General features: G+C 36.7%; 1 protein-coding gene across 1 annotated transcript; it reads right to left on the bottom strand.

The window, feature by feature from the left end:
- Nucleotides 1-7,888: 7,888 nt before the first annotated feature.
- LOC149415859 (uncharacterized) lies at nt 7,889-11,668 on the bottom strand. Its single transcript, XM_089641750.1, has 5 exons — nt 11,535-11,668; nt 11,052-11,154; nt 10,023-10,172; nt 9,776-9,882; nt 7,889-7,939 (listed from the first exon to the last, which is right to left on the bottom strand). The coding sequence occupies exons 2-5, from the start codon at nt 11,116-11,118 to the stop codon at nt 7,889-7,891; spliced, it is 375 nt and encodes a 124-aa protein (XP_089497876.1). The 5' UTR covers nt 11,119-11,154; nt 11,535-11,668.
- Nucleotides 11,669-27,024: the final 15,356 nt, after the last annotated feature.

Raw genomic sequence — 27,024 nt, 5'->3', positions numbered from 1 at the left:
AACCACTCTCTAGATCGATATCTTCGGGCTTTTTGTATGGCGCCATTTTGTCACCCCCTTAACCACAGATAAAACGGTCGTTTGGTCCAGACAGGTAAATATATGGTGGACCCTAAAGAAACCTCAAGGTCATTTAAAAAAAGAGCAAACATAGACAATATACCTGCACCCAGATAACATCGTTCATTCACTAGCCCAAAAAAATGATATAATAAAAAATACTGGAATGCAGGAAAAGGAAAATATTATTTTCAAAATAAAAAAACCCCACAGCAGTAGGATAGGGTCCCATTAGCGCAGTTGGTAGAGCATTGTCCCGGAAAGACAAGGGTCCTGGGTTCGAGTCCCAGATGTGACCGTTTCCTTTTCTGATTTTTCTGTTTCAGATTTTCGTTTAAAAATCACTAATATTGTCTTCAATATTTAAATATTACAATTTGAGGTTTTACTCAATTAAGTTATTCCGAAAAATTAATATTCATTCTAGACTTGCAGAAAAGTCAACAGATGTCGCACATTAAAAATAAAAAATAAGATAGGTTTATCTAAAAGACGCTGTCTGGATTGCATTTAGTTCGGGTTGAATCTTGCGATCATACATAAAGATAGTTGCCAATAAAAATGTGCGGTGAAAAAATGAAGACAATGTTGGTAGTTCTTATTCGAAGTATGATACAGTTAAAAGTGACCGAGTAGGATAGGGTCCCATTAGCGCAGTTGGTAGAGCATTGTCCCGGAAAGACAAGGGTCCTGGGTTCGAGTCCCAGATGTGACCGTTTCCTTTTCTGATTTTTCTGTTTCAGATTTTCGTTTAAAAATCACTAATATTGTCTTCAATATTTAAATAATACAATTTTTGCTCTGAGCCAATGAGATCTGAGCTTTCAGCCACAACAGCTTTGTCTATAAGAATTTGGGTTGAGGATAACTCCTCCCATCAGGGTTACAAGGTTATGCGAGAGTTATACGCCCCTGGGGCCAGTTCTAGGGAGATTGGACAGCGGTCAGGACGTGCATCACGGAACAGATTCCCTAGAGGTTTTGCGCTATTAAACACGTAGGCGATTGTCATCATGCTAATTTAGATTTCACAATATGGTTTACTTTATTTATAAATTTGTTCTTCATAAGATAATTGGGAAGAACTGGCGCCGTATGTAATCAAATCAAGATTAATATTTGAGATGTGAAACTTTATCCTTTTAATTTTTAGTACCCGCAGATTAACATATTAGAATTGTAAATTCGCATCACTAGTCAGATTTAGTTAAACGATCTGAACATGACCTGACTTTAATAATAAACGTAGAGTCTCTTGCTATTTAACTTGATAATAATGTAATTTAATAGATGATAAAGTACTTTGATAAATAACCTCAATAAATTTTATTCTTAGCATCCACACTCTTCTTTAATTTCAGATTCCCTTATTTAATATTGTGCAACACATGAGATTTATGTTTACACACCTTTTAGAAATTTCACACCAATAAATCTCGGTACAACCTTCCGGATGTTAAAGAGGAATGCTTACAATGTTTTGAAAGAATTACCCAGACAGCAGCTAAAATCATTTTTTTTCTTAAAATAAACGATTTTTTCCATCCTATTTTGTTAGCTTTTTTGGTACTTAGGTACTGTCTTTTATAAACGTATCATTTGTAAATTTACCGACAGATTTGAAGATGCATCCTGTGGAAAAACGAATTTCTTGTCCCCATTGTAACAACTCCTATTCTCATAAGTCAAAATTCAAAAGGTACTTACGCACTCAAACTGGGGAAAAACCCTTTTTATGTTCTGAATGCAACTATTCATATTGTCGAAAGGATCATCTGATGAGTCACATGCTAACTCATAGCGGAGATAAACCTTTTTCATGTTCCGACTGCAATTATTCATGTTCTCAAAAGGGAAATTTGACGAGACACATGCAGACTCACAGTGGAGAAAAACCTTCTTCATGTTGAAATAACTACTCATGTTCTCAAAAGGGACATTTAAGGAAACACATGCCGACCGATATAGGAAAAAACCCTTTTTTATGTGCCCGAAAGGACCATCGACTCTTTTCATGTTCTGACTGCAATTATTCGTATTCTCGAAATAGAGATTTGAGGATCAACGTTTAGACTCACTGCGGAAATAATCTTTATCATGTTCCAAAAGCAAACGTTCACTTCTCGGAAATAAATATATCTGGAGGTTAGTGCGTCTAGGAGTGATGCATGTATGGATTCTTTCCTCCGTCTGGTATGTGAGTAACTTCAAAGCAGTGCCTTTGACATCATTTCAATTTGGTAGGCGGGAATGGGTACCGCCGCCCTGGGAACCATTTATTGGATGACCAACACCTCTGCCACAGGTCACCCCAAGTGGTTCGCTACGTTTGGTGACTTAGCAGGGGTGCCCGGGTTCATGGGTTAAGGTTTACCCGGGTCTTGGTGGTGGGCCGATTGGGAGATGCTGGTTGAGGGAGACCCTTTACAACCGGTTACCGCTGTCCGGGCCGCTCGATAGTACAGGGGCCCGACCCTCAGGCTCACGACTAAGGGTGGGCTGCCCCATCAGCGAGTGAAAAAACCCTGCCACTGCTGTTGTGCCGGTTCGTGACCGGAGGGGACCCAGCAGCAGCGTTTGGGGCGCATTGGATACCCTCTCCAGCCGGACTCTCCTAGCCTATCGCCTAGCACCGCAGTGGGTGGGCTGGAACCAAACGCTCATCACTCCTGGACAGCCTGAACCCCAGATTCCTACCCACCCCTCATACCTTTCCTTTCAAGACCTTCCTCTCACCTCATACCCTTAAAAAAAAAAATAATAAATAAAATAAAAATAAATAAAATTAAAAAAAACCTAAAATCATGAATATACAAAATAAATTTAACATCAATACAGCGGCGAGTAGCAGGCGTCCCCGGTGCGGGCCAAAACTGTTGGTAAATTTTGCCAACATTCGCGGCCTGCACACAAATTAAAACTCCGTTCATCACGATCTTTTGTCCCAACGTCCCAACCTTTTTTTCCTATCCGAAACTAAAGCCAAGCCGCCAGACTCCTCCTATCTGGACTGCCCGGGCTTTACCCTCGCAGCAAGTTCCGACTCAAAGGAGGAGTCTGCCTCTATAGTCGAGCTGACGTCAACTGTGTACGACTATTGAGTGTGGAAAACTCCAGATTCGACGTAATGTGGGTGCGCGTCAATCTTGCCAGTACGGCAAGATTCTACGCATGTTTATACCGCTCACCGAACCATAGCGAATCAGACACTTCCGAACTCTTCAAACATTTGAGCGATACTATTGATGATCTCTTGCCCCGCTACCCTTCGGCCGAGTTTATTGTTCTGGGGAGTTCAATGTTCATAACGAACCATGGTTGAAGTTTTCAGGCCCAACGGACTCGGCTGGCCGACAGGTGGAATCCTTTGCCATTTGCTACGGATTAGAGCAATTGGTTCAGGAGCCTACAAGGGTTCCTGACGTCCAGACTCACCGCTCCAATCTGTTAGACCTGTTCTTAACTACTGTGCCACAAGGTTATAAGATTGACGTCACAGCGCCTCTGGGATCATCCGACCACTGCCTAGTGACGACATCAATCCCCGTTAACCTCAGACCAACCAATGAGAGGCTGAGGAGAAAAGTGTGGCACTATAGGTCAGCAGATTGGTTCGGTATGCGGGCCCATTTCAACGCTTTTCCGTGGTCAGCTGTTTGTTTTCGGACTTCGGACACTTCAAGATGTGCCCAGGAGATTGGTGAAGTCATCAAATCGGCGATGGATGGCTTCATACAATCGACTACTAAAGAAACTGTTGTGGGCTCAAAGCCGTGGTTCAGTCGACAATGCTCCGAAGCAGTTCGACGAAAAAACGCGGCTTACCGAGCCTACAACTCATCTCGAACGCCCGAAAGCAGATCAGCATACAACAAATCGGCAAAGGAATGCAAGAGAATCATTAATAGGTCAAAATTCGAACACGACCTGCAGATCAGCAAAAAGCTGGCTGCCTGTCCGCATGGCAGCAGAGCCATTCTGGTCGCTTGCGGGCTCAATAAGTCGAAATTTTTGCAAACTGAGTTTGCCACCTCTTACCAGACCTGACGGCTCACTAGCAAACACCGCCACCGAAAAGGCTAACCTATTAGGGAAAATGTTTGCGGAAAACTCGACCCTCGACGACGGAGGTGCTGTTCCGCCGTCGGTTCCTCACTGCGGTTTCTATATGAAAAAGCTGAGGATCCGGCATCGGGATGTACTTCAAGTCATACGGGGGCTCGATGTTAACAAAGCTAGTGGACCTGATGGAATACCTGCCCTGGTATTGCAGAGGAGTGCTGCGGAAATAGTTCCAGTTTTGACAAAGCTCTTCAAAATGTCCCTGAAGTGTAGCACTGTGCCCTCTGGTTGGAAAAAGGGGTCATTCACCCTATTCCCAAGAAAGGTGACCGCTCCGACCCGGCCAACTACCGCCTCATAGCGATCACATCAGTTCTGTCCAAAGTGATGGAACGTGTGATCAACGACAAACTGCTCACATACCTCGAGAAGAACAAAATTATCAACGACCGTCATTACGGATTCCGGCGGAACCGCTCGTGCGGTGATCTTCTCGCGTATGTGACGCATGTTTGGGGGCGGTGCCTGGAACGTCACGATGAGACCCAAACGGTCGCATTAGACATATCCAAGGCCTTTGACCGGGTCTGGCACCGAGGATTTGTCAACAAATTGCCTTCTTACGGACTTCCCGCATCCCTGTGTACGTGGATTGCTGACTTTTTAAGGGATAGGTCGATTCAGGCGGTTGCTGACGGTTTCACCTCATCCTCACACTATATAAATGCTGGCGTCCCACAGGGATCGGTTCTGTCTCCGACTTTGTTTTTGTTGCACATCAATGACCTTTTGACATGTGCACCGATTCATTGTTACGCAGATGACAGAACAGTTCATGATAGCTTTTTGTTTGACAAGCCCCCAAAGGGCACACAAACTCCAACGGCTCGGAGGGCTTTGAAGCAGAGAATGGACGGTTATCTCGAGAGTATTTCCTCCTGGGGTAAAGATAATCTCGTCGAATTTAATGTTCCAAATGTTTTCCCAATCCTGTCTGATTACGTCTAAAAGGGATCTAAATGATAATCTAGTCTCCTTCAACGGAAGCAATCTTCCGAACAGGCCTTTCATTGATATGCTTGGTGTAACTATAAGTGACCAGCTCAGGTATGGGGGCTCCATCGAAGCCAGAGTAAAGCTGGCCTCTCAGAAGCTGGGCGTACTGTACAGGGCCCGCAGATACTTTAATAGTACACAACTGCAGACCCTGTACAAATCGCAAGTGCGCCCTACTGTCGAATTTGGCAGCCATCTCTGGTCCGGAGCTCCTAAATACCTGAAAAAAACCCTTGACTCTGTGCAAAAACGGGCGGTCCGTTTGATAGATTCCCCAATCTTAACAAACGGACTGCAATCTTTAGAGCACAGGCGTCAGGTAGGTATGCTGTCCTTGTTCTATCGGTATTACAATGGAAGATGCTCTGAGGAACTAGCGTCATTGATCCCTTCGGCACCGGTGCTTAGTCGGGATACACGCCAAACGCGCGCCCAACATTTGTACACAGTTGACATTTGTCACATGAGAACGGGTCGCTTCTATGATTCGTTCTTAAGTTCAACAGCTCGGCTGTGGAACGAACTGCCGGCCTCTGTGTTTCCTCCCTCCTACAACATGGGACTCTTCAAGACCCATGATCACTCCTTCCTCTCCACAAAAAGACCCTCCACACAGCATCCCCAATAGGCCCTGAGGGAAATTATTTTCTTCCGGGCCTCCTGTGTGGAGTTAATATAAAAAAAAAATACTATCCTATTTGTCGTTAACCCTCAACTAGGCAAGGATATCAAAAATGAAATTTTAATAGTTAAAACTTGTTATTAGGTTTCTGGGTCTAAAAGAGTTCATCAAAAAATGGCTTTAAATTATGTTTTTAAATTTTCAGTAATGTCAGAGTTCAAATAATGTTAACTACGGTAAACAACGTAAAGTTAGATTTAAATAAAAAATTGTAGAGAAAAAGTAGTTATCTGTTTTTACTCGAATATTTCAACTTTGTTTTTAAATTAAAGAGTTTTCGTTTTTATAGAATAAAATCATAGAGTATATTGGCATTGCAGCCTTTACAAACCCCACATGTTCTATTTTTAATTCATGGTATAGTGTTTTCTGTTCCCTGCTTGGCAACATTACACAGGATCAATACTTAATTAATTTTAATTCTCGTTCCTCCTGATTTTCTCTACAATTGGCAATATATTTTAGCAGAATAATCTTAATAACTATTGTCAAAGTGAAAAAATTTACGAATTTGTTGATTACGCTTTAACGGCATTATATCTGCTTTAAACACGTAACGAAATGTACAATTGCATGAAGCCATTTCGACAACAATTTTCAATTATTAAAATTTAAAAAAAAAATCTTAATTTAAAATTTGTCGGTTCTGTTATGTACGGAGAAAAATACTTACTTTTTAAAATATCAGAGGAAAATCATCATCAGTCAAATCAATGTAATTTTTTCTGTCTGCCCAGGTAGTACGTTCTCGAGCGGTTGAAGTACCTAGTGGCTGAGTTTACCAAATAATTCTAGTAGGTACAAGGTGCGATCTCCGCAGGGTCAACAGAAAAGAAAATGTTCTTGAAAGCACTAGTAGCTGCTTTTACAGTTTTGACAGTAGAAGTAGTTTTGAAGTGTAAAAATATTATTTGAAAAAATTATTAAATATATGACTGTACACATATTCACATATATTTTGATATTCGTGTTAGAAGCATGACATCATTATCTTTTTAACAGATACATTTATATTAAAGTTACACGTACATTTAAGTTTAAAAACAAATCAATTCTTTTACAATGAGATTCAGAACAAATTCAAAGAAATCGAAAGGTTTTACATATTTTGAACATTATAAAATTATACTAATATAATATACTGGAAACTCTCTGGTGAAACATTTCATATCAATTACTAGAATTAATTCTGTAAATAGTTTTCGTGAAGGTGAATGTTAACGCAAGGAACAAGAAAAGTGTCCAGTCAAAGAGTTTTTTCAAGAAAATGCATAATTGCGAATGAAAAAAATTAGGTGAGTGCGAAAGTTTTTTTTTCAAATCTCTCTTATGAGAACGTGAATAATGCAGCCAGAAACCGGAAAAGTTTTTTCTCAGCTGTAAGTCAGCAAGTTTTTCTTCATGGTACACTATTGATAACTTGCATAGTTGCACTCAGAACAAGAAAAAGGGGTTTTTCTCCGTTCTGAGTAGGCATGCGTTCCAGAAAATATCCTATATGGGGTGGCCTTTCCTAGAAACTGAATATGTGCACTTGGAAAATGAAAAAGGTTTATCGACACTGTGAGTCAACATGTGGCTTTTGAGATAAGCGTTTTGAAAATATCCATAGATGAACAAGGCACAAGAAAAGTTTTCTTCGTAGTGAGTCAACATGCAATTCAGATTGCCTTTACAATAACATTAATATGTGCACTTAGAACAAAAAGACAGGTTTTCCGCCACTGTAAGTCAGCACGTGGGTCTTTAGATTGGCATTTTGATAAAATGAAATGTTTAAACGGAACATGAAAAAGGTTTTTCTCCACCGTAAGTAAGCATGTTACACGTCAGATAACATTTATAGTTGCACGCGGAACATAAAAGAGGTTTTCGTACGAAGTGAGAGAGCATATGGCTCTTCAGTTGGCCCTTTTGATAACAAGCATAGTTGCACACAAAACGTGAAAAAGGTTTTTCTCCACTGCGAGTCAGCAAGTGTCTCTTCAGGTTACCCTGTTGATAACTTGCATAGTTGCACTCCAACCATCAAAGAAGTTTTTCTCCACTGTGAGTCAACGTGTGCCTCTTCAGCTGATCCTATCGAAAACACGCATATTTTCACACGGAACATGAAAAAAGTTTTTCTCCACTGTGAGTCAGCATGTGGCTCGTTAGGTCGCTCTTTTGATAACGTGCATAGTTGCACACGGAACATGAAAAAGGTTTTTCTCCACTGTGAATCCGAATGTGTCTTTTAAGGTGGCTTTTTTGGTTCGATGCATAGTTGCACACAGAACATGAAAAGGGTTTTTCTCCACTGTGAATCAGCATGTGTCCATTTAGGTTGCTTTTTCGATAACATGCATAGTTGCACAAGGAACATGAAAAAGGTTTTTCTCCACTGTGAGTCAGCATGTGTCTCTTTAGTTTATCCTGTTTATAACAGGCGTAGGCACACTCCGAACATGAAAGTGCTTTGTTTCCACTGTGAGTCAGCATGTGCCTCTTCAGCTGACCCTTTCGACAGCACGTATATTTACACACGGAACATGAAAAAGGATTTTCTTCACTGTGAGTCAGCATGTGGCTCGTTAGGCCGCTCTTTCGATAACATGCATAGTTGCACACGGAACATGAAAAAGGATTTTCTCCGCTGTGAGTCAGCATGTGGCTCTTCAGTTGACCCTTCTGATTAAACGCATTGTTGCAAGCGGAACATGAAAAAGGTTTTTCTTTACTGTGAATCAGTATGTGTCTCTTTAGTTTATTCTGTTGATTACATGCATAGTCACACTCCGAACATGAAAGTGCTTTTTCTTCACTGTGAGTCTGCATGTGTGTCTTCAGGTTACCGTGTTGATTACTTGCATAGTCGCACTCCGAACATGAAAATGCTTTTTCTCCACTGTGAATCAGCATGTGCCTCTTCAGCTGACCCTTTTGACGAAACGCATAGTTGCACACGGGACATGAAAAAGGTTTTTCTCCACTGTGAGTTAGCATGTGGCTCGTTAGGTGGCTCTTTCGATAACATGCATAGTTGCACACGGAACATGAAAAAGGTTTTTCTCTACTGTGAGTGAGCATGTGGATCTTTAGTTGACCCTTTCGATGACACGCATAGTTGCACACGGAACATGAAAAAGGTTTTTCTCCACAGTGAATCAGCATGTGTGTCTTCATGTAATCCTGATGATAACTTGTAAAGTCGCACTCCAAACATGAAAGAGGTTTTTTTCCACTGTGAGTCAGCATGTGCCTCTTCAGCTGACCTTTTCGACAGCACGCATATTTGCACACGGAACATGAAAAAGGTTTTTCTTCACTGTGAGTCAGCATGTGGCTCGTTAGTTTATCCTGTTGATTACATGCATAGTCACACTCCAAACATGAAAGTGCTTTTTCTCCACTGTGAGTCAGCATGTGCCTCTTCAGCTGACTCTTTCGATAACATGCATAGTTGCACACGGAACATGAAAAAGGTTTTTCTCTACTGTGAGTGAGCATGTGGATGTTTAGTTGACCCTTTCGATGACACGCATAGTTGCACACGGAACATGAAAAAGGTTTTTCTCCACTGTGAATCAGCATGTGTGTCTTCAGGTAATCCTGATGATAACTTGTAAAGTCGCACTCCAAACATGAAAGAGGTTTTTTTCCACTGTGAGTCAGCATGTGCCTCTTCAGCTGACCTTTTCGACAGCACGCATATTTGCACACGGAACATGAAAAAGGTTTTTCTTCACTGTGAGTCAGCATGTGGCTCGTTAGTTTATCCTGTTGATTACATGCATAGTCACACTCCAAACATGAAAGTGCTTTTTCTCCACTGTGAGTCAGCATGTGAATCTTCAGCTGACCATTTCGACGACACGCATAGTTGCACACAGAACATGAAAAAGGTTTTTCTCCACTGTGAATCTGCATGTGTACATTTGAATTTCGCTTTTGAAAATTCATGGCAAAATTTGACTTAGGAGAGAAGGAGTAGTTGCGGTTGAGAGGAGTGAATCCTTTTTCTACAAAATGCGTCCGAAGATCTGTCAACAAATTTGAAAAATAACATGTATGAAAATGATTCAGTTAAACTTAGAATAAATAAGCGAAGTTAGTTCTTAGAAACGTTAAAAAAAATAGGATATGCCCAATTTTTCAAGTTGACGATGAATATTGGTTTTACCTGCTTCCTTCGTTATTCTTCCAAAGCGTTCCAAGCATTCCTCTTTAACGTCCGGCAGGTCTATGTCAATTTTCATATAAGTAAGCCCCGCTTCATCTTGTGGGGATCCAAGAACCGCATTTATGTTATCGGTTTCCACATTCATGCTTCCTGGAATAAAAAAGGAGAATAAATAGAATGTATCTTTGAATGGCCAGCCCTGATCCAAACGGCGCCAGGCGCGAGTTTAATTTTGGCTCCCCTTACAGTCTTAATTAGTATACACCAAGGGTGGATATCAATGTAATCAATAAAATTATGATTTTTGGTTTTTTGTAGCACGGTATTTATCAAAAATAATATCAAGGGCGATGTGTTAAGTTGAGTATTCGACGCCCGAAGCGAACTGCTCAATTCCGTCCACATAAGGCCAGCCATGTATCTTCGTACCATTGATGTAAAACGAAACATTTTTTTAACTAAAAAACTATAAACTATTTTTTTACGAATAAAGATACCATAAAAGCTGGAATTTGGATGAAAGTTTTAAAGGTCAATATCAGATAAAAATGACCACAGACGTCCACTTGAGGGACAGATTCAACAAGAAAGAAAAACCCTGCTCTAGAACACCTTAAGTAGGAAGTTGTAAGTCAATGGAATAGTGTTTTCTAAATCAATGTTTATGAATTTTTAACGTTAAAAAATACGTGTTATTTACATCATGTTCCAATAAAATTAGGGGAAAATAGAGGAACCGACAACTTATTTTGAATAGTATTATCATATTAAAATAGTGCTGTATTTTGGTAGTTTCCGGAAAGGACGCATTTTAGGGTATATACCCAATACACCTTTTGAATTATAAGAAAGGATGAAACAAGTATGTGTCCCGTTTGCACGACATTTCAAAACAGACATGGATTCCGGACTTCCGTATTTAAAGTTCTATATTTTACACGTATGCAATGCAACTTCTCTCCGCATATTGCAAGAATTCCGTCGTTACAGCTGGGAGGTCGAAATCTTAATCCGAAAGTGCAATTTCACCTCCACCTTCTTCCTGGAGCCCTGGTTCCGTCTTGATGGATATAGTATTTGGCTTCAGTGGATCCATGGTCTGCTTTGGTAGGGTTTGGTAATTAGTTTTACCCTGAAACAGAACAAAGTTGTTAAGGAATTCAGTTTTTAAAATTTGGCTTCTCAAATCGTAGCAAAAATACAAAATAGAAAACCTTAAAGTTATGACAAAGGTTGAGAGAAACGTCGTTTATCTTGGGAAAACTCTTTATTTTTTTACCGTCTATGTCTACCGCCATTCCGTTATAATCAACCTGTGATTAAACAACTGTTATCCGTATATTTGTTATCATTTTAATTAATACATTTGAAATACTAATCTTTTAATAGGTTGATGTCATATTGACAGTTTTAAATATTCTGCTGTGACAAAACGCCCGATGATTCATTACTAAACTGGAAGAACGGCCGCTACCAAAATGAATAGAAATGAATTTAAGTATTATTTCTCACCACTAAACATCACTTGCATCGTATAATAAGTTTAACAGGGCGGGTTAAACAGAGTGTGGAAACAGGAATAAAGATTGTCGGAAAAGAAAGCACTTGTCAGAAAATATAAAGGTTATGCATAGACAAGAATGAAGTCATAGACAATTAATATAATTTTCATGAACCCGGCCAATTAAGAAAATTGTAATTTGTACTATAATTTTAATGGGTACGATAAATATGCCTCTCCTAGTCGTAGTACAGTATATAATAATCATTCACCAACAAAAAATGCATAAATAAAATTATTTTTTATCAAGACATATAAGAATCGTGGCTCCCTTCTTATCAGAACCAAGAAATTATTTTTTTCTGATAAAGAATACATTACCAATAATGATCTTCAATTTAATATCTTAATTTATATGTATTAATTTAACTCTTATTAAACGAAATAAAAAAATGTGTATTTCATTTTAATGTTAAAACAGAGAAATGTTAAAATTCGATAAAGTCGTAAAAACCACATCTTCATATTTTATATATTAAAATCTAAGAACGGGTTGTTTTGGAGAATTTTAATAATTCTTCAAATTTGAAAGTTAATGTTCATGTTCTGGAAAGATTTTTTCAAAATTCTGTTACTATTTCAGTTCGCTGTCCTAGTTGTTGTATGTTCAAAAGACCTTTTTTTGCAAAACTGCGTTATTTATTTATTTAATATCAACGGTATAAGTATACCATAAACAATGATAACATGTCACAGTTAAAATCGTAGAATTATTTTTAAAAAAGAATTACAAATATATATGTGGCATTTGATTGTGAAATCGTCGCCCCAGTGCTTAATTGTCCAAACGACCATTTTAGCGAAAATGACTTTTTGACGCAATATTGTTAAGGATCAAATTACGCGTCGTTCGATGAAGAAAAAATAGTTTTATCAGCCTGCTACAATTAATTATAAGCATTTTAAAATGTCAATGTCCACAACGATATTCTAAAAGTGAGTCCTTGTTTGGCCAATCTCCTTACTAGGCCAACCTCCTAGAGTCGAGAATTAAAATTGCGTGCTAGTTTGTTCAAACTCCACCAACCGACCAATTACAGAACGATGCGAGGATCACGTGATGCCGCCATCTTATGTTTTTACATTCCAACGGTGTTTGTTTTATGGTGTTACGCGGAAGTAAAAAAGCATTTAAATATATACCTCGGAGTTTTTGATTGACAAAACAACAGGAAAATGTCAATAACTATGTAATTACAAAAGTGCATACATACGCAGCAGTGCGGAAATAGAGCGGTAAGTGTTAGTTTTAAATATCTCTTTCAATACCAAATTTGTTTTGTTTTTTACATTGCAATGAACTTTGCTATACAGCGTGTTCATTTTTCTGTTTTCGCTCAGACTCTACTTTTCGCAAGTTTTTGCTGTCAAAATTGGTTTTGTTGACTGACGATTCATATTAAACTTACATAGTATATAAATTCAAAATATTCAGTATATCCGTATTTGTATGTAGCCGTTTGAGATTTACAAATTGATCTATAGTGATTAGACAGTTTGATGAAATAAATTATAGATATATAATAAATTGTAGTTATATAATAAATTAGAGTTATATAATAAATTATAGTTATATAATAAATTATAATTCTGATTTTTTCCTCATTTGTGTGTTTTGGGGTTTTGATTACTAATCTGAGTATTACAAACAAAAAGGGTAGGATTTTAAATTTTAGCCAAAAAAACATGTATAGGTATATTATTCAATGAAATAATTTGCATAAATTTCATATAATTTAAGTGATTTAGTTATTTGGCCACGCGTACTGTTTAGGCGCAATTCCTAGTTGAAGTTTGATGAATGAATTTGAAATTGACGGCAAAAACGAAAAAGAGTACTAAATTTTACTTTTTATGTGTAGATATCACATATTATATTTTATGAAATCCACCCTAAATAATAAAATCTAAAAAAGTTACTTGTGGCTTGGTAAGTCAGTTCCTACCTTTGTACCTAATCATAGAATTATGTTTTACTTTTTTTGAATGGTAAATATTCCATAAACCGCCTATTGCTTAAATGTGCTGTATTTACATAATTTACCCAAACCACGAACCTAATAACCTATTTTGTGCTTGTAAATAGTTGTTTCATATATTGTTGAAGCGAAGTGTAGTTTCAATAAGTTATACCAAAAAGTAGGCGGCTTATGGAATAATTACCTTAATGAGTACTATCAGATTTTGTAAGAATGTTGTATTATTAGTGTTGATTCTCATCACTTTTGTGTGTTTTGTCTACAGGATCACAAAAGTGAAAAAAAACATTGTTTTTTGACGACAAAAACAACGATGGACCCGGTGAACCTGAACCTGTTTGTCAAAATAATGTTATTTTCCTTCCTATAGAAACACCACATAATATTCTATCGTTGTCCAATGATGGTTTACATGAATACGATGATAATGTAAATAACGAAACAAAAATTAATACACAGATAATATCACCAACGAGAAAAAGATTAAGGCAACCGGACAAATGGAAAAGAAATATATTAATTATTATATTTTTGGTAAACTTATGTTTTTTAAGACAAGATTTTTTATGCATAGCACAAAGGGTAACAATTATTTTACAAGCAATAATTATTCGCCTGAAACACTCATCCACATTGAAAAATCTCCTGATAAAAGATACATGACGCCAACGCGACTCGAACCTGAAAAAACCCCTAAGGGGCTGTAATAGGTAGGTACTATCAACATTAATTATATTATTTCACAAAATAAAAAATGAAGTTATCAGTTAAGTAAGCTTCATTTTATATGTTTTCAAGTTACAATTGAAAATGTGTACATTGACAAACTATAAGTTTTTAACAACACTACTGCGTTGATTTGTTATTTACGATGGTTTAATGGTGGCAAATCTCTCAGGTAATTACAAGGAACCCATACGTCCGCTCGGCTGAAATGCTTTCACGACACTCGTTGGCATAAATAAACCACTTTCCTCGTTGGCCTAGTTACACCACATTTTTACACTACACAATTAGTTGCATTCATGACTGGTGTCATAAATTGGTTTGCGATTCTTGTTTTGTTGCATAACTATGTTAATTCGTGAAACTAGAATTCGTGAATCCAAATTTCAAGAACATTTTCACACTTCTTATCGTCTATAATTTTCGTCAGGAGAGGCTTTAATATACAGAACTCTTCATACAATGCATCAAGGTTAATATTAGATATCTGTAGTTTTGATACCATGATGACAAAATATTGTCCTCTATGGAAGATTTTAAATTAGAGGACAAGATCAATTTTTGGGTCTGAAATAGAGGACGTCCTTTAAATTAAAGGACGTCTGGCAACCCTAGTTGTAAGGCTGTTGGATATGGGGATGGAAAGGAGACGCCGAATAGGAAAGTGGAGTAGTAACTTTTTATTTATATTTGTCACCAACAATGGCTAAAGCCATTTCAAGCAACTTTTCAATTCTGGAATGGTAGTCTCATACCAGTGGCGATATTGAGAGTATCTTCCACTCTGGGACGAGCCGCAAATATACTATAGTGTAGCGTACTTTGTAGCTTTGGAAAGACCAGAAGAAGAATTAGAAGCAAGTCGTTGATGTATATTATGTGTATATTAGCCTGGAGCACGGATGTATGAAAAAAAAATTGATTCAGAGTTCTAAGAGGGGGGGATTTGTGCCTTATGTTAAAATAAAAATACGTGGGATTTTTCATTTCATTTAATTAAGATCTTCTGCCTCCGCAGTGACCCCAAAAATTGAAAATTTGGTTAAAAAAGTTAAAAGTTTATAAGGCGATAAATTATGATTAATTTAGTGGTAAGTAGGTGTTAAATGATAAACAATATATATTAAGATGTTTATTAAGGCATCGCTCTAAAAAAAAAATTGAAACATAATTAAGCATTTATTATTTAGGTTTAAAATCCTTTTTTAGTTTAAAATTTAGGTATTTTGTTCCGCGATTCCAGCCTGGCATCACCTAGCCGCGACATTCTTGTACACTGAAAAATGGAAGCTTCTGTCGTAGTCTTTACAGCTCTTGAAATTTGAAACAAACTTGAAGAATTATACATTTACTATTGAGGTTTAAAATCCTTTTTAGTTTCAAATTTAGGCATTATGTTCCGCGATTCTAGCTTGGCATTTATGGCACCTAGTCGCAACTTTCTTGTGCACTGAGAAATGGAAGCTTCTGTCGTATTCTTTACAGCTCTTTCAACAGCTTGAGTATGGCAGGGAAGCCTTATAAACAATAGTTCGCTTTCGACACCAGATTCCACGATATTCTAAATTTCCTGGTCCGATAAGTTTTTCAAAATCAGTGGTTCGGTTAAGTTTTCCTGCCAATTTATTAAATCAATATATGTAGAAGCATTGAAATCTATCAATGGCACTTGAAACATTCTAGGTGTTGGAGGTTGAGCAGTACTGCGTGCCTTTAGTATGCGGCGGGCTGCCAGCTCTCTAACATGTTTTTTATCATCTGTTATCATCGCAAGTAGAATCCCTTCAGGATGCGAAAAGTAGCCGTTTCTTTGGATAACAGAATCTATAATTTTTTTTAGAGTTTCTGGCAGGTATCTGGAGGCCTTTGATATTGAACAGATGACGCGTGCCATCTTTTCATGATGGTTTATTTTTAATTGAGAACCAAGACGGTGCGTAAACTTTGACCACAAAAGTAGCCAGAGTTTTCAAATTTTCAGATGGTTCTTCAGTAGATACATACAAACGTAGTATTCGGTTAGCACGCGTGATCCAACGGGCATGTGATAGTTTTCCTGGAGATTTATTGCCTAGGTCTTCTGGAAATTCACCTGAAATTACCGCCGAGACAATTTTATGCAAGTACTGTTGGTCTGAACTCAGATCTTTGGCCTTTTCTGGTAGCATTTAACCTTCGATGCGTTCAAATTTTTTAACAGGCAGCTTTTCACAGGTTTCCAGTGATTTTCCCAGTGGACCAATATAAGATTTAGGTCCCGAAGTACACCCATAGAGATGAAGAAACAGATGTCTCAAAGGCAGTTCGTTCATGTGAAGCAAACAAATTATCCACTGAAGTGGTTTTTGTAGCTTTTTCTCGAGCAGTCTTATAATTCCAGCATACTTTCCAGTATTTACATTCGTACCATCGCAACCAATTGCCATAATTCTATCTTGGGAAACTTCTATATGTAACAGAAACCCTGTTATCGCGGTTTCTATTCCTCTTGCTGTCCCAACATCAGGTACCACGTATCCCATGTAAATGGATCCCGGCTCTTGAATTAGTGAGATATGTTCCTCCACAACCATAGTCCTGTAGCATTTACCGCTCTTTTTAACAATATTCAAAGTTTTGTCTTTTTTCCCGTCATAGTATAAGGCCAAGAGCTCTGTAATTGTTGCATTTTCCGTTATTTTTTCTCTAGTTTTAGTTCTCTCTCTTCGTAACTTGTGCCGATCAATGACCTCAACATCAGACCCAATGTCGAACAAAACAGATGATGCTATTGCTGCTGCTGCTCTGTCAGACACTCCATACCTATCACATGTCTTCGATAACGTAGGAAAATTAAGCGTCGATTTTTTTTATTTTCTTTTTAATAACGCCTTTGATCATGGAGCAATCAGATTTTTCTGTCTCTGATGATGTCGCTGAAGAAATACTAGCATTTAAATCAGCTAACGTTGAAGTGCTTAAGGATGTGTTTCGGAGATTCTCTCGTTCGTGGTTCCTTTTTAGAGTTTTTTGCATATTCTTTGTAGCAGTTACGTCGATTCCGCTGATTACCATTATCCGAGACGTTCTTTGATCGGTCAAAAAAGTTTGCTCTCGTTTAGGGACCTTTTTATCCTTAGGACAGATACATTGAGCGAATTCTTTGCACTTGCATGCTGAAATATCAAAAAGTATCTTACTTCTTTGCTGAAAACTATTAAACTCGTCCGGGGAGAGCCTCTTGATAGATTTGAGTAGATTTTTGCACTTTAGATGATATGCTTTCAACATTTGAATGATCCTTGTTCGCGTCACTGTAGGAATAGATGCCGTTTGCCATATATTTTCAATTCTCGACGTTACTATGTCTGCTATCTCGCCAAAAATTGGTTCTTTTGCAGTTTTTAATTGCAATTTCAGTTGATGTCTCGTCCACTCATAGTATTTCACTACACCTTCATAAGTAGGTAGAACGTTTTCTTTCATCTCACAAACATCACCAAATAGAGGACATTTGAATACACTCCGAGTTCTTTGCATGGTTGCAACGAAAGATTATCGAACGTATTTTTAACGATAAACGAGCGTGCAACTGATCCGATCCATGAACGATAGAGCACCACAGTGATTGGTTTATTTATGTAGAGCACTGACGACGCGCGACTCGAGACGCGACAAGTGCAAGCAAGCTCAGTATCACCTCCCGCGCTTCCTCTCTCTCCTTATTTAAATTATAAAACACAAATTCAAACTTCTTTTTATTTTGTGTCAAATCTATATTATACCAAGTAAACTTTTTTGATAAAAATAGGTAGGTATGTTTATTCAAAAATATCGTACATAAACATTACTTCAAATTAGAGTGTAAAACCGATTATTTTCATAAATTCGATGCCGTTGCGGAGGCAGTTACCCTAAACTAAATGGTATAATATTTTACATGGCTTAAATTAAACCTAAAAGGCACCAAATTTTGACTCTTACATTACCGTCCAGTGAAAAAAAAGATTTCACTCCACTCTAGTGTATATCATGGAAGATTGTGAACTCTTACAACAAGACCTTAACACATTATCTGCCTGGTGTATTGACAATGAAATGGAATTGAAAATTTCACCAAGAACACCAACAAAACTCTATACTCATATAGCATATGTGGTCACAATCTGGAAACAGTTGAATCGATCAAAGATTTAGGAATTATATTCGACAACAAACTAACGTTCAACCAACACGAAGAATACATTGTAAATAAATCAAATAAAGTACTAGGTTTTATTGTAAGATCAACTAAACTGTTCAAGAACTCTAATAGCCTAATAATTCTATTCAATTCGTTAATCCGTAGTGTTCTTGAGTACGGGTCAACAGTCTGGAATCCACATTACATTACACAAGTATCCAGACTTGAATCTGTCCAAAGAAAATTTACACGGATTTTATCTTATCGATCAGGTGTCTACCATCTTCTAAATGGGTATGAACAAAGACTTACATATTTCAAATTAGAGAGTTTAGTTAAAAGACAAAATATAAATGACCTCTTAATGCTTTACAAAATTGTGAATAATCGTGTAAATAGTAACTTAGTCAATCAAATCAATTTTTACGCCAGGCCCAAATATACTTGAAATATGAACATATTTTGGACCGAATTTTTTGCCAATAACACTGGATATTTTAATCCTATGTCTAGAATGTCTCGATCATACAATGATCTTGCTAAAATACACACTGTCATAGATATTTTTGCTAATAATATAACGTGTTTCAAAAAATATCTCCACGATTTCTGTACTTAAAAAAAAAATAAAAATAAAAAAATTGTTTAGTGGTTTAGAATTTTTTTTAATATACACTCTTTAAATTTTTCTACTTATTATGTGCTTCAATCTTTATAATTAAGTTTTAAGTTTTGTATATAAATACTGTCATTGTTTTACATGTTTGCTTATGTGAATGTGCAAATGTGATTGCTGCAGACACATTAATCTAGGGATATTTATAATTGTACTTTTTTATTTTGCAATCCATAATTAATATTTTTATAAATATCCTGTTTGTGTCTCGAATAAATAAATAAAATAAAAATGTGTATAATCCTTACCTAGATTGAAAGCGCTTAAACATTCGTTGTGTTGTGGCTACAATGATTACCCCGAGGTATCGCGGTGGAACTCATGTGATTGTGTTGTGCTTGAACTAACTACATTATGATGTGTGCTTCTTCGTGGTCAGTGATTGGCCTACCTTGTTTTCTTCTTACATGTATGATCACTCAAATCCAACAGACATCATTCACTTCATTTCAATTCATTTATAGTTCATTACTCATGTTTACCTGAAGCTGTAATTCGGAAACGCGTTGGGAACATATGGGATGATAAATTTAACTGTGTGGGTTAAAGCGTGTAAGGAATATTGTCAAAAATTTGCGCGTAGAAACAGAATGAAACGATTGGCAGATGACAAAATAAAGTTTGTCCACAATGTTAGGTTGTGTAAATAACAAAGATCTGAAAAATGTCACTTCTTCACTTGATTTTTGTAAATATATAGAAAATAGGGACTCAATTAATACGGAAATTTTATTTCGACGCTCGTATTTTTACGTATCTACGATTAAAAAAAATACTTTTTGTCAGATGGACAGTAATAAGAAGAAAGTATTTCAGTTTACGGAAATATAAAATAAATTATTTAATAGCTGCTTAGCTAAATACAATATTTTGCTTTAGGAAAATGAAACACTTTTTTCTCATCAGTGAGTAATCACGTGTTTCTTCCAATCTTCCTTTCGAGAACACGAATAGTTGCACTTCGAACACGAAAAAGGTTTTTCTTCTATGTAGATAAGCATGAGGCTCGCAAAAAGACCCTTTTAAGATCATGAATAATTACACTCGAAACGTGAGAAAAGTTTTTCTACACTGTGAAACACTATGTAGCACGTCAAATTTGTCTTTCGTGAAAATGATTAACCGCAATCGGAATATGAAGAAGGTTTTTCTTTACTATGAGTCAGCATGTGTCACGTCAAATGACTCTTTCGAGAACATAAATAGTTGCACGTGGAACATGAAAAAGGTTTTTCTCCATTGTGAAACAGCATATGTCTCGTCAAATGACTCTTTCGAGAAGTGGAATAGTTGCACTCAGAACATGAAAAAGATATTTTTTTCCACTGTGAGTCAGCATGTGTCTCGTCAATTGACCCCTTTGAGAACATGAAAAGTTGCACTCTGACAAGAAAACAGTTTTTCTACACTGTGGGTCAGCATGTGTCTTGTCAAATTACTCTTTCGACAACATGAATAGTTGCACTCGGAACATGAAAAAAGTTTTTCTACACTGTGAGTTAGTATGTGTCTCGTCAAATCATTACTTCGAGAACATGAATAGTTGCACTCGGAACAAGAAAAAGGTTTTTCGCCGCTGTGGGTCACCATGTGGCTCGTCAAATTTGTCTTTCGTGAACATGCATAGTTGCACTCTGAACATGAAAAAGGTTTTTCTCCACTGTGAGTTAGCATGTGTCTCGTTAAAATTACCTTAAGAGAACATGAATAGTTGCACTCATTACATGAAAAAGGTTTTTCTCCACTGTGGGTCAGCATGTGTCTCGTCAAATCACTCCTTTGATAACATGAATAGTTGCACTCGGAACAAGAAAAAGGTTTTTCGCCACTGTGTGTCAGCATGTGTCTCGTCAAATGACTCTTTTGAGAAAATGAATAAATGCACACGGAACATGAAAATAGTTTTTCTCCACTGTGAGTCAGCATGTGTCTTTTTAAATTTACCTTAAGAGAACATGAATAGTTGCACTCATTACATGAAAAAGGTTTTTCTCCACTGTGGGTCAGCATGTGTCTCGTCAAATCACTCCTTTGATAACATGAATAGTTGCACTCGGAACAAGAAAGAGGTTTTTCGCCACTGTGTGTCAGCATGTGTCTCGTCAAATGACTCTTTTGAGAAAATGAATAAATGCACACGGAACATGAAAATAGTTTTTCTCCACTGTGAGTCAGCATGTGTCTTTTTAAATTTACCTTAAGAGAACATGAATAGTTGCACTCATTACATGAAAAAGGTTTTTCTCCACTGTGGGTCACCACGTGTCTTGTCAAATGTGACTTATGAGAGCAGGAGTAGTTACAATGAGGACGAGATGATCGTTCCACAGGATGTGTCTTCGAAACTGAAAAAAAGGTTAAATACTTAATAAGTTTTATTACCTACACAAAGTGTAGATAAGCACATTAAATTCCTAAAAACGTTAATAAAATAGGAAAGCACGAATTGATAAATCTTACAATGAAAATCGGTTTTACCTGCTGTTTGGGAAATTCTTTCAAAACGTTCTAAGCATTCCTTTTGAACATCAGGCAGGTCTATGTCAATTTCCACATTTGGACCTCTTTCATCTTCTTCTCGGGGTCCTGGTTCCAGCTTGATGGGAACAGTTCCCGAATTAAAGCTACCTAGAAAAACAAAATTATAATTCGTTCATTGATCATTGATACGAAACGAAACGTATTTTTAAATAAAACGAATAAAGATACCATCGATTAAACGCGTAGAAGCGGAATTTTGTAAAAAAGTGTTTAAGGTCAATTGACGGAAAAACACAAACACACTCACTGACCAATAAGGTGAATGATCTGGGCAACAAGTGTGGAGGTACTACTGAAATATTTATTGACTACTGAATACTACAAATTAGAGTGGCGTTGTTAGTGTAGTTTTAGTGTATTGTCTTATATGTAGTGTGCTTTTAATTTTATTTTTTTTTTGCTCTTACATTTTTCTTAAATTGTTAAATATTATTTTTTTTAAAGATTATTTTTCAAAATATTCTATTATTCTTTTAATCACAAATTTATATTTGTGAATTCATAAATATACGTTGTACGTGCTTAATGATGGATTACATCTATATACTCTTAGGATTTCCAATATAATATATATATTCTCAAATGCACATTGCTTCTTGAATCAATTTATGTAAAAGCCTTTTTAGGCGTATGACTCCAGATGTCCACAGAGAACGATGTGTCAAGAAAGAAAAGCGATGCTCTTGAGCGCTTTCAATACGGATGCTAGATTTCATCGACTTAAAAAGTCGATGAAATCTAGCATCAATAAATGTAAAGTACAAACACACGTGTGTTTAAAGTATTCTACTTCCTTATTTCACACTAATTTTCGTATGAAATAAGGAAGTTCCCAAACTGCACCACGTAAAATAACACTTGAAACTTACATTATACCCCAAATAAAACGAGGTGAAGACTTGAGGAGTCAACAACTTATTTGAGGCAATATAATTAAGTTAAAAGAGTACTCTAATTTGGCAAATTCCAGCAAGGACGAATTTTAAGATAAAAACCAAATATACTCATGTATGACAAGAGAGGGTATTGTGCACAAGCATAGTCTGTCCTGTTCTCACGACATTTCAAAATGAACTAGGTTTCCGAATATCCAAATTAAACATCCTACATTTTCAATATATTCAATGAAACTAACTGGCTGACCGACTACAATCCGCATATTGCGAACATTCCTTTTTTAGATCTGGGAGGTCGAAATCCATATCCGTATACGATATTTCACCTCCGCCTTCTTCTTGGGGACCTGGTTCCGTCTTGATAGATATAGTCTCTGGATTTAGTAGATCCATTGCACTGCTGTGGTAGCGTTTGGTAATCGGTTTGACCTCAAACAAACATACCTGAAACAGAACACAGTGTTAACGGCACACTAATTAAAAGAGTTTTTAAAATTTGGTTTCGATTGGAATATTCTGTCAAAAAAATGAAGTCGTAGCCAAGACACTTATTTAGAAAAAAATGATGCAAATTGTGACTTTTAAGTTATTACAAAGGTTGAGAGAATGGTTTGGAATATAAACAATCCTTCTTACTAATAACTATCACAATTTGGGATTAAGTTAAACAGAGTTTAGTTACAGGAAGTAACCACTGTCGGTTTAGAAAACATGCGTAAACAAAATTTGCAGGTTATGCATAGACAATAATGAAGTCAAAGACAATGATTATAATTCCATGAATCTGGTATAAGGTTCATAGTAATTTCATTCAATTTGCGTTTTATTTAATGCAGGGACTGCAGATCTTCAATTTAAGGCGATTTATGAAAAATGACATTCAATCCGTTCAATCGTCCATAGATAAATAATTTCCGTAACTATACTAGTGTTTCAAAAAAAAATCGATAATCCGAGAATTCTTTACTTCTAGTGTTGAGTAAAACACAATATCAAAATGAGTTTGAATAAGGTTATCAATTTCCAAAATGAGGTGTTGAAGTATCCAACCTCAAATGAGGTGAGGTGTCACAATATTTTTCCTATACGTCAGGAGGGATTCATTGAATTTCAGAGAAAAAAAATTGGGTCGTCTGGTTCCCACTATAAAAATAAATAAAATAAAATATCAGAATTACTAACCATGAAAAAAAACGATTTCAATGAACTAAATGCATTATGTTGTCATAAATGCATCTGCACTGGATATCAGTAGATTTAGTAGTTCATCGTTCGTAGTTATGGAATGGATCGAAACATTTACATGATCGCAAGATCAAAAGAATCGAGTGATTAATCGATTTAATTGCTCTGACTTCATCGGGAGTACTAGCTGTGGACAGAGCCAGATTTAGATGGGGCGGAGTGAGGGGGGGGGCACATAGGCAAAGCATGGTACATAGGTATGGCAACATTTTGGTAGTTGGGTATTCCAGGGGCGTATAACTCTCGCATAACCTTGTAACCCTGATGGGAGGAGTTATCCTCAACCCAAATTCTTGTAGACAAAGCTGTTGTGGCTGAAAGCTCAGATCTCATTGGCTCAGAGCAAAAATTGTATCTTGATCTCTCGCTCTCTACCGTAGCGACTCGTGTAACAGAAAGAGAAGCTAAGCATGTGTTATGCTCCGATAAAAAAATAACGGTAATTTCCAAGGTGCCATTTCGCAGATTGAAGTCAGTTGAAGGTTTTAGCGTAAATATTTTGAATTTTCTTTCACCCATCTAAAAATAATGTTGCGTGCTAGAATTCTTCAAAGTGATAAATTAATGCCGTGTTGTGTTAAAGGTTGCTCAAACGGATTCGATAATCCGGTGCTAGGAAGAAGCAGCAAGAAATACGTTTGTTTGTGTGTGCCATTTCGCGATTGAAATCAAAAATACGGTACTTTTGAGATTAAAAAATAATGCGTTGCCAACGCTTAATCTTCCAATCATCATAAAATATCCGGTCTATCTCCACCAATTGAAAGAAGGACCCGATCCCGTTGTTAAATACAGGTACTTACCTCTCGTTCTTTGATACAATGTTCATGATTCCTGAATGTACTTCATTGGCTAATAATTTGATTAATTTTCCTTTTCAGACCTATCCGTATTCCGACGCGATCTTATACCACGTATTAGGAGACTAAAATTGCTAAACAAAGCCACGATTACATCAAACAAGTTCATTTTAACCTCTCCAGAATTACATCATGTAAGTACCAGTATTTTCAATGATGTTTGCTGACGACAAAGCTGTGAAAATTATATGAAACCCTTGCAGGAGAACTTGAATAACTTCTAGTGCTATTTTGTGTATATATTCTTGTAGTTTTGTGCAAGGTCAAATTAAATCCTTTCAAGTTGTTGCAGTAAGACAAAAATCCTGGGTTCGATTCCTAGTTGAGACTGTTACTTTTTATTTTTTTGTGTCTTGTTCTGTTTCATGTTTTGTTTATATATATTAGTATTATCTTCTACTTCAATGATAAATCAATGCTCAATACATCGGTTGTACTGACCCTGTTTTGTATTACTGTCCATTGTCTTTTTGAAAATAAAAAATATTTTGATGTGTGCATAGCTGTGGGTTTTTTTATTTTCCTTTTCCTGCATTCCAGTATTTTTTATTATATAATTTTTTTGGGCTAGTGAATGAGCGATGTTAGCTGGGTGCAGGTATATTGTCTATGTTTGCTCTTTTTTTAAATGACCTTGAGATTTCTGTATGGTCCACCATATATTTACCTGTCCGGACCAAACGACCGTTTTATCTGTGGTCGTCTGTGGTTAAGGGGGTGACAAAATGGCGCCATACAAAAAGCCCGAAGATATCGATCTAGAGAGTGGTTTATTTATGGGGTATTCATTCTGACAATGATGCTGTGAGTGGTTTATTTATGATAATGCTTATTGGTTACTTGCAGATAGCAATGATCTAATATTATAATAATGATGTGAATGACAACAAATTATTAGAATTTCATATGACGTTAAATTACAATATCTACATTTATACTAAATAAATAATACCAATAAGTTTCGTACCTTCTTCAAATTATAAGGAAATACTATAAATAAAATACATACATAACCTTAAGATTCTTTATAAAGCGCCCTCGGGGTGCTTTTTCAGTACCTACTATAAAAATGATGAATTTTAGTTTATCAATAACCTTCCATTCTTATTATTAGACAAAATGCCATTTTGTACACACACTTGATATGTCCCTAAGTATGTAGGAACGTGACTTGAATTCACAGAACGACCAAATTGAACACATAAGCTCGCTTATGTTCTTCGTAATTTTACACGCAGATGGAGGCGGCAGTTCGTATTGTTAGACTAATGCTAGACGAAAATAGTTGTATAGATTGGCCAGCAACCGTCATAAAAATTAGAAAGCCAACCAAGGAATATATCTATTAGTCCGCAGATTTAGGTCTATTAGGCCAGTCAATAAAGGTTCAAAATGAGGCTAACCCAAGCATTAATTCCCCCGTCGATGAAATTTTTGCAGTCACGTGGAGTATCATTTAGAGATGACGAATGACAAAAGATCCAACAAAATATTTAACGGGAAGTTAGTTATTTTTAGCAAAAACTGAAAAAAAATTATTACTCTCGCTGGAAAAGTATTTCTTTCGAGAACTCTTCACATATTGTTAGTATTAATTAATATCCACCTGATTAAATAGAAATCCAACAATATTTTTGTAGGGAAAGTGTTTTTTAAGAGATTTGTTTTTTAATTCTATTGTTACCGGGAAAATTACTCCCTCCAATTTTTGATCACGGAGTGTCTTTATATTGGTGTTTGCTTTATTTAATCAAGAGATCCAACATTTTTTTCTTTTGGAACATGCTTTTTTGATATCAGTCAAAAATATCGCTCCGGAAAAATCATCCGTCCAATTTTTTTACGCCAAGTTGATGGGATAGCTATGTAAAAACGATTTCTGCAAAGATCCAACAAAATTTTGAACGGCAACCTATTTTTTTAAATTAATTTCGAACGCACGCTCATTTCGCGTGATTTTTGGATGAACGGGAGCCCGCGGGGTAAGGGGAGGGGTGGGGCTAGTCGCACGGGGGGATAGCGAGCCGTTCGGCGCGGGATATAGCTGACCGCTGCCCGCGGGGTAAGGGGAGGGGTAGGGCTAGTTCCATTCGGGACTACGCTACGCGTTTGACGGCCGCTTCTTGAGTCTGTGTAAAATTAACAAAGGGCAAATTGCATGGTTTATTGACAACGCTTCGTATATCTGCTTTCGATTCGAGCTTTTAAAACCACAATTCCTTATGGATTAATAAATCCAATATGGGCTTTTTGTAAATTCCATTTTTATTCGAAAAAAAATTTGAACTCATCAATTTTATCAATAAATTGATTACACTTTTCAAAAAACTTTTTTTACATAGTTACATTGAAAAGA

This window comes from Hesperophylax consimilis, chromosome 17 (assembly GCF_061612785.1).
Source record: "Hesperophylax consimilis isolate HC1 chromosome 17, BYU_Hcon_1.0, whole genome shotgun sequence".
NCBI classification, from domain to species: domain Eukaryota; kingdom Metazoa; phylum Arthropoda; class Insecta; order Trichoptera; family Limnephilidae; genus Hesperophylax; species Hesperophylax consimilis.
The sequence above is the reverse complement of the archived record's forward strand: the minus strand, read 5'-3'. Positions and strand labels throughout refer to the sequence as shown.

Coding starts and splice junctions, on each gene's coding strand:
- LOC149415859 (XM_089641750.1), bottom strand. CDS start 11,118: ATGGATCCACTGAAGCCAAATACTATATCCATCAAGACGGAACCAGGG. Junction 10,173..11,051: donor GCTCCAGGAAGAAGGTGGAG/GTGAAATTGCAC, acceptor TTTTTATTCCAG/GAAGCATGAATGTGGAAACC. Junction 9,883..10,022: donor AAGAATAACGAAGGAAGCAG/GTAAAACCAATA, acceptor ATTTGTTGACAG/ATCTTCGGACGCATTTTGTA.